At 42.9% G+C, this 13,226-nt stretch overlaps 1 protein-coding gene across 1 annotated transcript; it reads right to left on the bottom strand.

Moving 5' to 3' along the window:
• Positions 1-6,046: 6,046 nt before the first annotated feature.
• On the bottom strand, positions 6,047-12,898 carry MEOX1 (mesenchyme homeobox 1). Its single transcript, XM_010073061.1, has 3 exons — positions 12,448-12,898; positions 7,002-7,174; positions 6,047-6,169 (listed from the first exon to the last, which is right to left on the bottom strand). The coding sequence occupies exons 1-3, from the start codon at positions 12,896-12,898 to the stop codon at positions 6,047-6,049; spliced, it is 747 nt and encodes a 248-aa protein (XP_010071363.1).
• Positions 12,899-13,226: the final 328 nt, after the last annotated feature.

Genomic DNA, 13,226 nt, shown 5'->3' with positions numbered 1-13,226 from the left:
ACATCTGCCTGTACCCAGCCCTGCAGTGGAGACTGCCCCATCGTAATTCACAAATACAGCCTGAAAGGCAATAGCCTGATGCTGAGATTATTTTACAGCCACACCAGGCAAGTTCCAGGCAGACAGAAGTACTTCTACTGCAATCGCTGGAAGAAAATTGATTTCCTGTCAATCTGCCTAGAATCGCTGCGTGGATCCAGTATTCAGAGTCTAGCTGCTAACACAGACATATAGTATTTCTTGAGGGGGATATACACTTTCCTCAAGGGAAGGGAATTACCCAAAATATGAGATAGTGGTTGATGAAACTTAATATGAGCACTGCCAGAGGTGAGGGGAGAAAGTCGGGTAATTGAGAAATTGTGTGTCTGTTCTGTAAGCCGCCCCAATCCTTTGTGTGTGCTTCTCTCCATGCGTAGGAAATCCTACTGGAAGTAGGATCTGTAAGCTTTGCTCAGGCAGAATGTAACCCAGTCAAAATCTCTGGCTGTGGAGTGTTTCCTAACAGGGCTCTCTTGTTTTCCAGCGTGAACTGAAGGGTTTGGGTTTGTTAGTTACACCTTGCCCCCAAGTCAGCACCCCTGTACATGTGGGGACTTTCGTGACTCTCCTCGTTACCTCATGGCAGGCTGGGAGGCTGGAGGAGGAATGTGCACTTCCAGCAGGTGCCAGGCTCCCCTCGTGCCCCCCACCTGCTCTGGTTGCAGCCTCGTTTCCTGCAGCACCCACGTGCCAAGAGGGGAGCAGCACCAGGTCTCTGTGCCTCCAGACCTGTTTCGTCTGTGAACAGGGAAAAAAACAGTTATTTCCCAGGGGCTGGGATGTGAAAGACTATTGGAAGGTGGGAGCACAGGAGTTCTTGGCCAGGTGGGAAGGAGGTCTGTTCTGGATGACACCAGGAGCATGAGATAAAGGTGATCAAGGGGAGCTCTGGCCGCTCCCAAGTCTGCTGCTTTCGTGTCAGTAGTAGTGACTCACTCTCCCTAAAAATCTAGTCACTGCTACATACCAGCACAGAATTTCCACTACGCTTTTTGTGAAGCTGAAATGGCCGTGTGTGAGCTCAGCAGCTAGCACCATGCCCTCGGTGAGGGCTCTACCTGTCTCGACAGAGTGTCATACACACGCAAATTCTCAAGCTGGCTGTAGACCAGTGTGTTATATGAAACACACGTAATGCTCCATGAGACATGGCAGCTCTAGAGACCTCAAAGAGTAGTAGGACTTTCAGTGGTTTGCATTCAGACCAGGTTGGGTTTTTTTTGGTTTTTTTTTTTGTTTTTTTTTTTTTTTTCCTGTGTAAAATGCTGAGAAAACTCTGGTCATTCTTCCCCAGATTTCCAACCTGATGTATTTTCAGCTGAACACTTCTCCAGCTTCCACAGAAATAAGTTTCTCTGCCATCTGGTGTGTGTTAACCTTTGCACTCCCTAACAAAACGTTAGGCTTTTCTAGCCACGTGATAATGTGTATCCAGTGAAAAGAGAAAAACGGCAGGCTGGGGTTTTTTCCACATTGCATTGACAGAGACTGGTGTTTCTGCAGCAGAGCAGCATCTCAGCAGAGGTTAATGTTTGGTGTCACTCCCCTAGACCCAGGAAGACGTGATCATACTTGGCCTTAGGAGGTGGAAAGGGAGAGCTTCTAATTCCGAAAGAAACTGCAGGATTGCCTTCATGATCAGTGAAGGAAATACCAGCCAGGGGAGTCGCAGGGCAGCGCTCTCGCATGCCATGACCTGTGCATGTCTATGTACAGACTCACCCCATGTGCCAAAGATTTTTCCCTTTCTGTCCACACTTGCAATGATCATCTATACAGGCAACACTCCGTAGCTGTAAAGTATTTGTTGTCAGAATTCTGCATAATTTGTTTATTACTGTAAGATACATGCTTCTCGTGGCTAGGTCAAGAAAAGATCTCTGTTACTCCTGGATATGGAAAAAGGAGAATTGCAGTCGCTTTTATAGGGACCGTGGGATTTGACAATACAATATAGGATATTCTAAACTACATGGGGTATCTAGACATGCTATCTGGGGCATCTACGTTATCTCCCAGTATTGCACAGCTAATCGAAGAGCAGTGGCAGCTTCCTCCAGAAGGCGCAGGCTGCTGGTATCTCCTCAGTGCGCACACATGGGTGGCTATAGCGTGTTTGCCTGTGTTTATCATTTGGGCAGAGAATCCAGACATAGCTCTTCTAGCAGTTTACAGGGTCAATCAGTGGTCCCGTGGCACAACCACAAGCTGTGTGTTGTGCTGAAGCCAGCATCGTTTTATCCAGCACTAACCACATGGCGTGGTGAGAAAGGATGGGCAGAAACCAGATATCCAACAGCTGAAGCAGTAACTCTGCAGCTGAAGATTTCGATTATGTCTTGGCCAAGAGGTACACTGAAATAAAGTTTGACAGAACACAGCCATATCCTGTGTGGGGTTCCTCTCTGTCTCATTACTCAGTGAAGTAACGTTCCCTGGTCAGGCCTGACCCCGAGTGTTTCCTGCCGCAGGGGCTGAGGCGAGCGGTGTCGGTGCATCTCTAGAGACCCACCTTACAGGGCAGCAAACGGTGTGGATTGAGGCTGCCCGCACAGAGGGTGACACCGAGTGACGAGGAGAGGCCAGGCTGTTGAAAAGTGCGTAAAGGTAGCTACTCTAGATTTGTGTAACTCATCCTGAAAGGATCTCTATGCTCCAAACAGCAGAAACAGGACGCTGCAATGTTGTTTCTCTAGAAACTAGAGGTCACAGGAAGGTTGCAATGCCAACTTAATTGCTTTTGTCTAAATAATTTAAAGTGATTTTTAATAAGAAGGGGGTTTTCTGAAATATGGATTTCTTTTTTTATTTTTTTTGGTTTAATCTTAATTCCAGAAGTCATCATATACCAAATGTCTTTTGTGTGCTCTCTCTCTCTAGATATGTATACCTATGTATAGATGTCTATTGTGCTTCTGCTGTGCATCTTTGCCTTTTACTTTTTTTGACAAATTGCTTCTCCGGATTGTTAAACATAGAAAAAGAAGTATCCAGGTTTTTTCACAGGTTTCCTTCATAGTTGGCATTCTTTTAATTATTTATTTTGTGATTGCTATTCAGTATCTGATAGCATAGTGTGGAGATCTTGGGGACGTGTCAAAGTGTTGTTTTGTGAGAGGTGTGAGTTTCATTTGCTCATTTTCAGAACTCACAATTGGGGGGTGACTCAGGCTGCTTATGTAGGTTCTGTACCCAGCAATCTTCACCCATACTGCTTATCTTTGCTTATAATGTCAAAAGAGAGAGAACCTCTTAAAGTTCATATGCCTGCCACCCAGTTGTGGGCACCTGGCTTAATGAGGTCGGTATGTGTTCTCTCATCTCGTCTGCAAGATAAACTGCCTGAGGATTTATTAGAGACTATAGGTCAAACTAGAGAGCAAGCAGTCAAGTGTAACCTTATAGGAAACTTGAGAGATGCACCCAAAACACTAATCTTGACCATTTTCTGGGTGCCCTTTTTAAAAGATTTCCTTTGACATTGAAAATCAGTAATTCTGTAAAGTTATGGAACATCTAAACTTTTTCTGGTGAGTTTGGGGACCTGTCTAAGATTTCGTCAAGTGTATACGCAGGAGTACAGGACACATTTGATTTATTTTAAAGTTGTCCAAGTAGCTCTATTGACTGGAAAAATCACTAGCTTACTGCTGTGGAAAGAGGCAGGGAGACTGAGGGCTGACAACAGGGGCGTCATGGCATGCAGAAACTGCATAAAACGGATCAGGGCTTGTGCCGCGTTGGCAACTGGCTAGGTAGATAAAATGTCCGTAAAATGTGACTCTAAGGAAAGTGCTTCTCTTCCTGTATTTAGAAGAGGCAGCACAGACGTAAAAGGGCTACAGCACATATTTTTGTGTTTATACAGATATCCCCATTCCCTGCGGGCTGCTTGCGCTGCCCTTTTATGGGGAGGAAGTCTTGCTTCTCTGCCTGTGTGCTTCCTGTGGAAGACCTGACAGACCTTTCTGATGTTATGTGGGTGATTGTGTGCTCAGATTATTTATTGAGAATCAGGCATGGGAAACCTTGTCAAACATCCCCAGGTAGCTTACTTCCCTTCTGTGAGGAGAATAAAGCCTGATGTGTATTTCTGTGAAACATAATTGCAGGTCAGAGATTTTGCTCCCAGACAACAGACTTTGCCTGTGAGATTCTTGGCACCAGAGGTTCAGGGGTCAGATGCTTTGATGTCAGGACTGAAATGCTCCTTCACAAAACACTGATGTCTTAGACTAAGCAGATGGTTTCATGTGGAAACTGCCTAAGCATAAAATGATCTCACAGGTGATTTGTACCTTATTTCTCAAAAGCCAGAGCGAGAACTGCTCAGGAACTGTAATTACGGGTATGACTGAGCTCCCATCGACTGGCTTTTAAGTGAATTAGGATGCAATATACTACCACTGGCAGCTTCCTTGAAAGGGAAGATTTATTAGCCTTGTTTCTGGGTGAGGAGATGATTTTGGTTTATGTTGGTAGCCAAGGGCCCAAAAGTTTTAATCACAAAATAAGCTGCTTCTGCAGCTTTTCTAAAACTATATGATTTGATATATGACAAATTTCGGCTGAAAGGGGGGGATAATTTCAAGTGGAAATGTTCTTAAGAATTCTGGTGGTGCCATGGCACTTTATGATCCTGTATTGGAAAGCTTCTTTTACATATTATTTGTATTAGAAGTATGGGCAGTTGGCTGTGTCAGTTTTCGTGGCTTTAAGCATTGCTGCTAAAATTTCTTGGTGTCCTCAAACCCTGTCAAAGGCAGAGGTGATCAAAGACACAACCTGTTTACTTGTTTTAAAAAGCACAGATACTACTAATTTGTATGAAATATTTGATCAGTTGCAAACACTAAAAACAAAAAAATTCCCCAAAAAACCCTATTAATGGGAAGTTTGCAATAAGGGCTAAACTGGTCACACAACTGTAATTTCATAAATCCAGATAGTGATTTAGAAGACAGTAAGTAATGAGTGTAATCCACACAATGCCTAGATTAACAGCTTTTTTAATAAGTAATTTGAATATACTGATATGCATGTTTATTTGGAGGAAAGTTTTGTCTCCAATGAAAAATGAAATGAGAATTTGTAGACCGTAAACTCCATTAAATCACTCCAGATATCATTGTTTTCTGCTTCTTCTGACAATCCTGAATGCACAAAGAAAACCGTGGGTTTCCAGAGAGATTCCATAAATCTGAAAGAAAGGGAGCACTAAAAAGTACTTTTCCCTTTAATTAAATTGAAAACAAAATAGTTATAGCTATTGTGTTGAGGACTTAATCTCTGCTATGACTGCTTTGAAAAAATATTTGAAATTGAGATCTAGCAATTTAATTTCAGGATTTACAGTGAGCTTGGAAGAAATCTCCCTCTGCAAATTGCTACCATCAACAAGACACCTGTCCTCTTGGACCGTCCATATGAAAGCCATCTCTTCTGAAACTGGTGAGCAGAATTCTGTGTGTATAGTTTTGACCCAAAATTTTTATCTTGCTTTATTTTACTGCCTAGCCATAGAGGTGTTAAATTCATCAACTATCAAAGTATTTGTTTCTCTTAAAGTAAGGCACAAAGAAAACGTGCCTTGTCAAGTTCAAATGTGGAATGAATAGATGTGACCAGGGAAGGGTTGGATATGAGTACAGCTGCATTATCACTTGCTGACTGACAACCTGTATTTTCTGCGTGTTTGAGACTCCCAACAACATTGCTCCTGTTTTATATTCAGTGCTTGTTAGCTTTTATTCTGTGCTAGTAAGACAATTCCAGAGAGAGTTAAATCCATTCAGACAAAGATCAAACCCATGCCCTCCTTTGGCTTTTTTTCCCTGCATTCTTCACTTGTCTCTGTAACCTAAAGCATCGTACACCTTGCAAAGACTCAAGGCTACAGATTTTGCAAGCAGGATCATCTCATGGTGTAGCTGGCCAGGAGCAGTGTTGCATCCACTTTCTGCTCAATTACGTTCTCCGTACTCCTCTCCTATTTCTGCAAGGACTAATCAGAGCTGGGGGAGGCAGCAGAGTCCACATCTTCTGTGTCATGTTCGTGTGGGGACACTGGCTGTCCGCCTTTAACACGTTTCCACTTCATCCTTCTGTTTTGAAACCATACTTTGACCTGGGTGATAAAAAGGAAATAATTACTTACTGCTTCAATCTGAGCTCTATAAGCAGACCTATGCATATCTGTGTTTATCAGTAGATAGATGTTTTGTGGAATTCTAGAAGAAAAGGTGAAAGGAACCTCACAAGTTTGAGTAATCCATCTCTCAAACAAAGGCAGGAACAATTCTTTCTAAACTTGTCCAGGCAGGTGTTTCTCTGAGCTTTGCCTAGAACCTGTCTTAATGTCAGCTAAGCATGTCACTCCAATGCACAGTGCATCTGCTGTCTTTTAACATCTAGTCCATCCAAGGTAACACTTCAGGAATTGTAATTTGCTTCACTTAATTGAGCAATTCCTCTGTTGTCCACTAAGCTTTGATAAGGAAACCCTGACTGGGATCACAATGAGAGAACAGAAATATCTCTCTCCACAACTCTGCAATTTTGTCTTTACTTATCACCTCAAAACACTACCTGTCCCAGGATGAATGCATTTATGAAACATCATTCTGACAATTCCTTGGTAATCGCAGCCAAAGGTGATAATCCATATTGCATCTGTAAGCCTTGACATATCAGCATGTACCAATGAGTGGCAGTGAACAACAGCTCGGTAGATGCCAGTTATTCCCAAACATGTCTTTAGTTTAGATAAACATAATTACGTTTATTAACTACTTACAGAAATTTGTAACAAATGTGTTTTAAAATAATGTGGAGGCTTTGTATTAAAATACCTCTGTGCCATTGCAAAAGTACACCCTCAAATAACCCATTTGTGTTCTAGCTTTAGGGAGAAGTTGTGGGGGAGGAAGAAGCTGGGGAGGCAGGGGCTCGGGAAGTACTTGTCTCTCAGTGAGATCCAGGTTCACAGCTATCTCGTATCTCCTGAGCCTTGTCAAGTAGTTATGGTGGGCAAATTCCGCTTCCAGCTCCCGTAGCTGCTCCTTTGTGAAAGCCGTCCTTTCCTTCCGTGATCTGCTGCTTGTTTCTGCCTTGCTGCTCGAGGTCTGTTTTTCTAGGAGACAAGCACACATTTTGTGTAATTTGCAGTTACATTGGTCTGAGGTCTGATAGAAACTCGGGGAAGTTTAAAGAAGTTGGTGTTACACCCCTCGAGCTCAGCAGGACTCACCGGCGTTGTCAGTTGGGCTCAAGGGACAGACGTGGGACAGCTCAGAGCGAGGGAGGGGTTGTTGTCAGAGCTGCAGAAGCGCAGGGCTGGGTCTGCAGGGTCAGGAAGGGGAAGGGGAAGTCTCTTGGGAACCACCCTAGGCTGGTGTGTGGCCTGGAAACACTGCGTGTGCGTGAGGAACACGGCAAAACCAGCAGCGCCGGAGAACCAGCGTTCGTAACTCGGCACACGATACCCCAGACTTCGAGCTGCTTGTCATCCTCGTTAACGAACACTACAAGGAGCTCTGGTATCTGGGCGCAGGCTCGGCCCCGGTATCGTCCTTGTCGCTGTGCTTCCCTGAAAAACTTCTTTGCTATTTGTGCACCTGGCTGCAGTGTGCTCAAGAGTCAAATGTCAAAGCCAAATTTCAAGCCATAGCCAAAGAGATGCTGCACCAATTATGCTAAAAAAGCAAACACAAACTGACTTTGCCTGAGACTGTGGCAATCTTTTGCTTTTCCTTTATTTTTGCTTTTCTTTTTTTTCTTTTATTTTCCTTTTTTTTGCTCTTTTTAATTTTTTTTCTTTTCTTTTTTTTCCCCTGTGTTTTTTAAATTGGTGCTTGTGACAGATCTCCAAGCAATGAAAGGAAAAATGCACTTGTTTCAGTGAGCAAAACCCAAATTACCTATCTTTCAGGGAGTCAGTTTACCAGTTCCTTAACTCTATCTCCCCTCTTGCTCCTGTGGTTGGCTAGATCTGCTGAACTGCAGATACTAGTAGGTTTTTTGTTATCTTGAGGATTAACTGATTTTTTTGTGTAAGCAGTGTGCGATGAAGTTCTGTGTGTCCTAGCATAATATTTCTACATAGAGATGATAGGCAAAACGGTAGCAATGAGCACGACACACAGCATCATCTTCCAGATGTTCCTTTGCCACCAGCTTCTGGGAGCCTTGGTCTCAAGGGCTTGCCCCTGGGTCTCTGCTAGCAAATACGTGGAGGGGTGAAGCAGCTCTGCAATGCTAATAACACACTGCAGGCACTAAAACCACCTCAGTCAAATTAACCTGGGATAAAAATAGCTCATGCAACCTGAATATACACGTGAGCTCACCACTTAGCCCTGTGCAAAGGACATTCTTTCTAAGAGGCACTTTCACAGGTTTTCATCTCCAAGAAATAACACAAATAATTTTAAATAGCTACATATTTCTGTGAAGAGAGCAGGATGTGTAGCTTGGATCCTGTCATCCAGGCTGTGTGCCACATGGTGTTGTAAAGAGACATGTGGTTATTTGTGACTGGAGGTTTTATGATATCCCAAAAGTGGATATTGGGCCTCGCTGCTTCAGAGTTTTGACAAAGGAATGTGGAAAATGGGAAATGTGAAAGGACGAATTGGCTTGGAAAGATTTTCCTCCTGTACTAGCAGCTCGAAAAAAGAAGCTGCTCAGGAATCCCAGGAGGATCTGCATCTCCTGTGAAGCATGCCTTCCAGGATCCTAACCAGCGTCCCTGTGTGGCTGAACTGAGCAGCCGCCTTCCCCCACTGCAGCAAAATACCTGTAGGAGCCCGTGTGGTACGTGTGCCTATGCTACAAGGTTTCCAAAACAAATACTGTCTCAGGGACTAATACGTACATTATGTATAAAGATGCAGCCTGTTCCCTGCAAAACAATGGGCCAAATTCAGCGTTTGGAGCGGGTCTGCAGGAGTTGGCTTTGCTTTGTGCCTACGACCAGCTTAAACAAACCAGAGTCTGATCTCAGGAGGTACTCGCTCTCCCTCTTGGGGCTGAACTGGTCTGATAACAACAGCCAGTAAACAGTGGTGTGGAGGTAGGTGTAAGGACTCTGAACTGTGTAGATACAGGATTCTGTCACCACAGAGGGTCCTTGTATTGCTCAGAGAGCACCTCAAGAATTAGGGAGGTAGCTAATGCCTGTTTGTGAGGATCCTACCTGTTAGCCAGGTGTTTGTGGTGATCCACAGCCCAGATCAATGAATGCACCTGGTGCTTGTTATTCTGCACACTACTGTTGATGTCTGCAACTTTCACCTCAGCAGAAGAAAGTAAAATAAAAATATGAAGCATCTTTTTTCCCCATGCTAAAGACTTTGAGGGTACACTTATTCTAAGTGGTTAAATCAAGTAGTAGGACACTGATAGGTTTTGCTGTTATGGAACATAAAATTCTGAAAGCTCTCAGGAACATTGGCTAGTAAAGTGACCTCATAAATAATGCAGCTGATGATAAAGTATCCAGAAGTTACTTCAACATGCACCTCATGGAATAATGCCCAATGGAAGCTTTATACGGAGGTCTATGACACATGACATTCTGCACCCAGACCACTTTAAACTGACAAGGGACTTGCCTGTACTTTGCTTTTCGGTCTTTCTCAGGTTATCTGCTGCTGCCTGCTGCTGTTGACTCTCACCTCTCGCTTTTTATGCCACCGTGACTGTAAATGGGAACCGCAAGCTTAGAAAATTCTCTTCTCAGTCTTGACACTGACTGAAAAATGTTGTCAGGTGGGAATTCAGATCAGCTCTACACATTTTAACAAAAAAATTTCCAGAATTCTTCAGTCAAGGACATTGTATGTCTAACCTTGTTAAGGGAGTCATTACGCACTGTTATCACATTGTCGTTTCTACTGCAACCTGGCTAACATTCTGTATTGTTTCATTCACATCAAATAAAGCTGTCTGAATTCTACTATTATTATATTACTATTGTCAGAGATCAGAGGACTTCAAATGCCTAATAACACAAGTACAATTTAGGACAGGCCAGACAGAAACTCAGTTGAAATTTTGTTTGAAAATGTTAATGGCTGTGGACTGTGGTTGGACAGCAGAGGCAACTGTGAAAGCTAACACTAGGTTAACTTCTGTCTTCAGGTTGTTGGGTGATCTTGTAAAGTCAAGACTGAATATGGCATCTAAATAACTAAAGTCCGTAGAGGAAGGGAAGGGTGCGTGCATGTTCATCCATGAATCCGTGTAGCAGGTGCCACTGTTGTTATTGCCATAACAAAGCCGTTCTGTAGATGTTTTTAATACAGCCCTGCTTCAAAGAGAGTTTTAAAGATTGACAAGCTGCTTTGTTATTTTTACACAATTCTGCTTATTTGTCTGAGAAATATGCTTATTTTAGACTTTTCCCAGTCTATTCTGCAAAGAGCCATGTTCGAAGATCTTCACTGTGTATCTCAATAACCAGGGTCTTCACAAGAAGCAAAGGTTCTTGCACACAGTAGTACCAATCATGGTAATGCTGTATCTGTATTGCAGTTCAGGCACCAACTAAAATAAAATAGTTTATTTGGGAGGGTTTATCTTCAAGAGATTTCAGTATATTTTTCTTTATGAGCCCGATCTCTGAAGAGAAGGCTCTGGGCACCTGGATTTTTCTAAAGAAGTCAAGGGAAATTCTCAATAGGAGAGAAAAGACTTATGTTCCACTTAAAAAATTTGCCTGTGATACCTCCAGCTGCATTTCTGGGACTGCTGTAGAGGTGAAGGAAATAATGATAAAGTTGCTGAGAGACTTCCTCCTAATTTCTTTTGTTTTGTCTGGGTACAGAAGGAAGGAAAAGCTTGCAGGAGGGATATCAAATAATTCTGTCTGCTGTCTGGTAAGAAACAAGGGAGTGGACTGAAAAGCCATGGAAATCCCCTGTGGGATGTTTTAATTTTTCTGCATTTGCCAGAATAACAATTTGTACAACAGCAACAGTTACTAGAAGGTAGGAAACGCCATACCTTTCATTGCTTACATCTCCCCTGGAGGGAAATGTATATGGGACAGCAGCAGGTATGAGAAGAAAATGTCAAGGGTGCTGGTAACAGAGAACAGAAGGAACATTTGTCTTCTACTTGAAACAGGGAGATGTGCTTTGGAATGACTCTCTCTAAGAATAAGCATATCCCTCTAAACTGAATACACTGAAATCTGCTATTTACCTATGACTAGCAAATGTTTTAATAAAAGCATTGTTCACTTAAAAATTTTTTTTAAACTTCTTTGCATTTGAGTTTTGGGAAATTTTTGCACTCTTTTTCAATAGAAATTAACTTAAATTCTACAAAGCCGGGTTTCTAAAGAAAAAACAGATAACTGACAGGAGTAAATGAGATTCTGAGCTTAACAAGAATTGCAATATTAGTTATGTGTTCCCTGACAGCCCGTTCATATTGCAAGAGAACAGAGATTAGGACTAATTGTGTGACAGAGAGAGAGCAAATACAAGCTTGTTTAAATTGCAAAATGGAGAAATGAAAGTTGGATTAGAAATGGATTTTCTGTAAAAACTAAAATTAAATAAATATTTTTGTTGCTGTGCTCTCTACCTGTGAAATGGAGATACTGGAAAACATTCCCCACTTCATAGCAGTGCTGTGGGGAAAAGCACACTGTAACTTGTAAATGAATACTGTAGCGAATTAATGCACATAAACATCTTAATTCTTAACAGCTTCCTTAGGAGAAAACAATTTTATGCAGATCTCACATATCTGGATTTGAGACAGCATCAAACCAGAGGTTATATAACTGTGAAATTATTGAATAATGCACTGTATAAAGAATGTGTTTTGCTAGCTAGGATGACGCAATGAAAACTATCTACATCTTCTGTGTTGTTGACATCGTACTGATCGGCAAAATTTTGGTACCTCCTGTTTTGAGGTAAAAACATTTAATACTTAGTGAGGACAAATAGAATTTATATCTAAAGCGAGACTTTGCGTCCTGTACTTCTTTCCATAAACTGAGATAATCCTAGTATAACATTTCCAACCAGCACGGGCAGCTCAAGGTGAGGGATCTTTACTCTTTGACTGCTCTTCTCTTACACTTGGACAAACGGCAGGGATGCAGTCTATAACTCTGCATCCTAGGACTTTCAGCTCAGCGTATACATCCTGTGTGATTCCTGTTTAGTTACAGCGAATGTTAACAAGATCGAAGGAGTGAAATACAAACACCGGAGGTCATCAAAACCCAAGCCATTTAGTTTCAGTGGTGTTATTGTGTAAGTTTCCCCAGTCAAGAATTACAAAATGTTTTCCTCATCAGCTTTATTTCTTAATTCCTAATCTTACAGGTGCTCTCATTCTATAGCCTGTACTATCCCACAACCCTGATTTCATGCCACCTACCTGAGTTTTCCCTTTTTCTTTTGGATGACTTTTTCTCAGTCTCATTTGTAGTATTTACTGGCACCTCATCGTCTTCATTCATACCCACTGCTGCGCTCGCTAGATTTGGGCTGCTGCCCTCTGACTCCCCAGAACTCAAGGCCAGTCCTGGATTTAGTAGTCTTCTGGCCTCAGTTGCTGCAAAATGCCAGTCAGCGTGCTGGAAAGAGGGGTGCTGCTCCACAAACGCCCGCTCCTCGCATGGGAAGCTGTGGGGAGCAGTCACCAGGCAGGAGGTTGATAAATCAGAGTAGGTTGCAAAATCTGGTCTTTGATGGAAGGAGAATGGTACTGGCGGGTAGTGGTTCAGCCCTGAAGCTGCGGTGATGTCCGCGTGGGTGCTCCGCAGGCACCCCCACAGCGGGGCAGGAGGCTGTGGGCTGCGCATGCAGCTGCTGCTGGTGGGATCCATCTGCGGCCAGTCCCGTCCCCGCTCCAGTGTTTGTGGCTGGTTATAGCTCAGGCTTCAGATTCAGAAGAGGAGTAGAGGGAAAAATCTTCCAAATTTTACGGAATAGATTTTCTTCCTAAACAACAGTTTGTTTGTGGGTTTTAGGCTGTTGCGGATTTGTCTTCTAGACATCTTCATCGTCCTGACTGGGAAGCGGTAACCAGGTCTGTGCAGTGATGGTCCTGCATCGCTTCCCAGGGCCTGAAGCTTGCCTCCCTGTGAAGTGCTGGACATCAGTGAAAGACTTTTTAAATACTGTGCTGGGGAGAGAGTGACAAGTTTGTGAAGT

Source organism: Pterocles gutturalis, unplaced genomic scaffold, assembly GCF_000699245.1.
Source record: "Pterocles gutturalis isolate BGI_N339 unplaced genomic scaffold, ASM69924v1 scaffold97, whole genome shotgun sequence".
Taxonomy (NCBI): domain Eukaryota; kingdom Metazoa; phylum Chordata; class Aves; order Pterocliformes; family Pteroclidae; genus Pterocles; species Pterocles gutturalis.
This window is presented reverse-complemented; position numbering and strand designations above follow the sequence as displayed.

Coding starts and splice junctions, on each gene's coding strand:
- MEOX1 (XM_010073061.1), bottom strand. CDS start 12,898: ATGGATCCCACCAGCAGCAGCTGCATGCGCAGCCCACAGCCTCCTGCC. Junction 7,175..12,447: donor AAGAAAAAGGGAAAACTCAG/GTAGGTGGCATG, acceptor CTTGTCTCCTAG/AAAAACAGACCTCGAGCAGC. Junction 6,170..7,001: donor TGGATCTCACTGAGAGACAA/GTACTTCCCGAG, acceptor TTTATCACCCAG/GTCAAAGTATGGTTTCAAAA.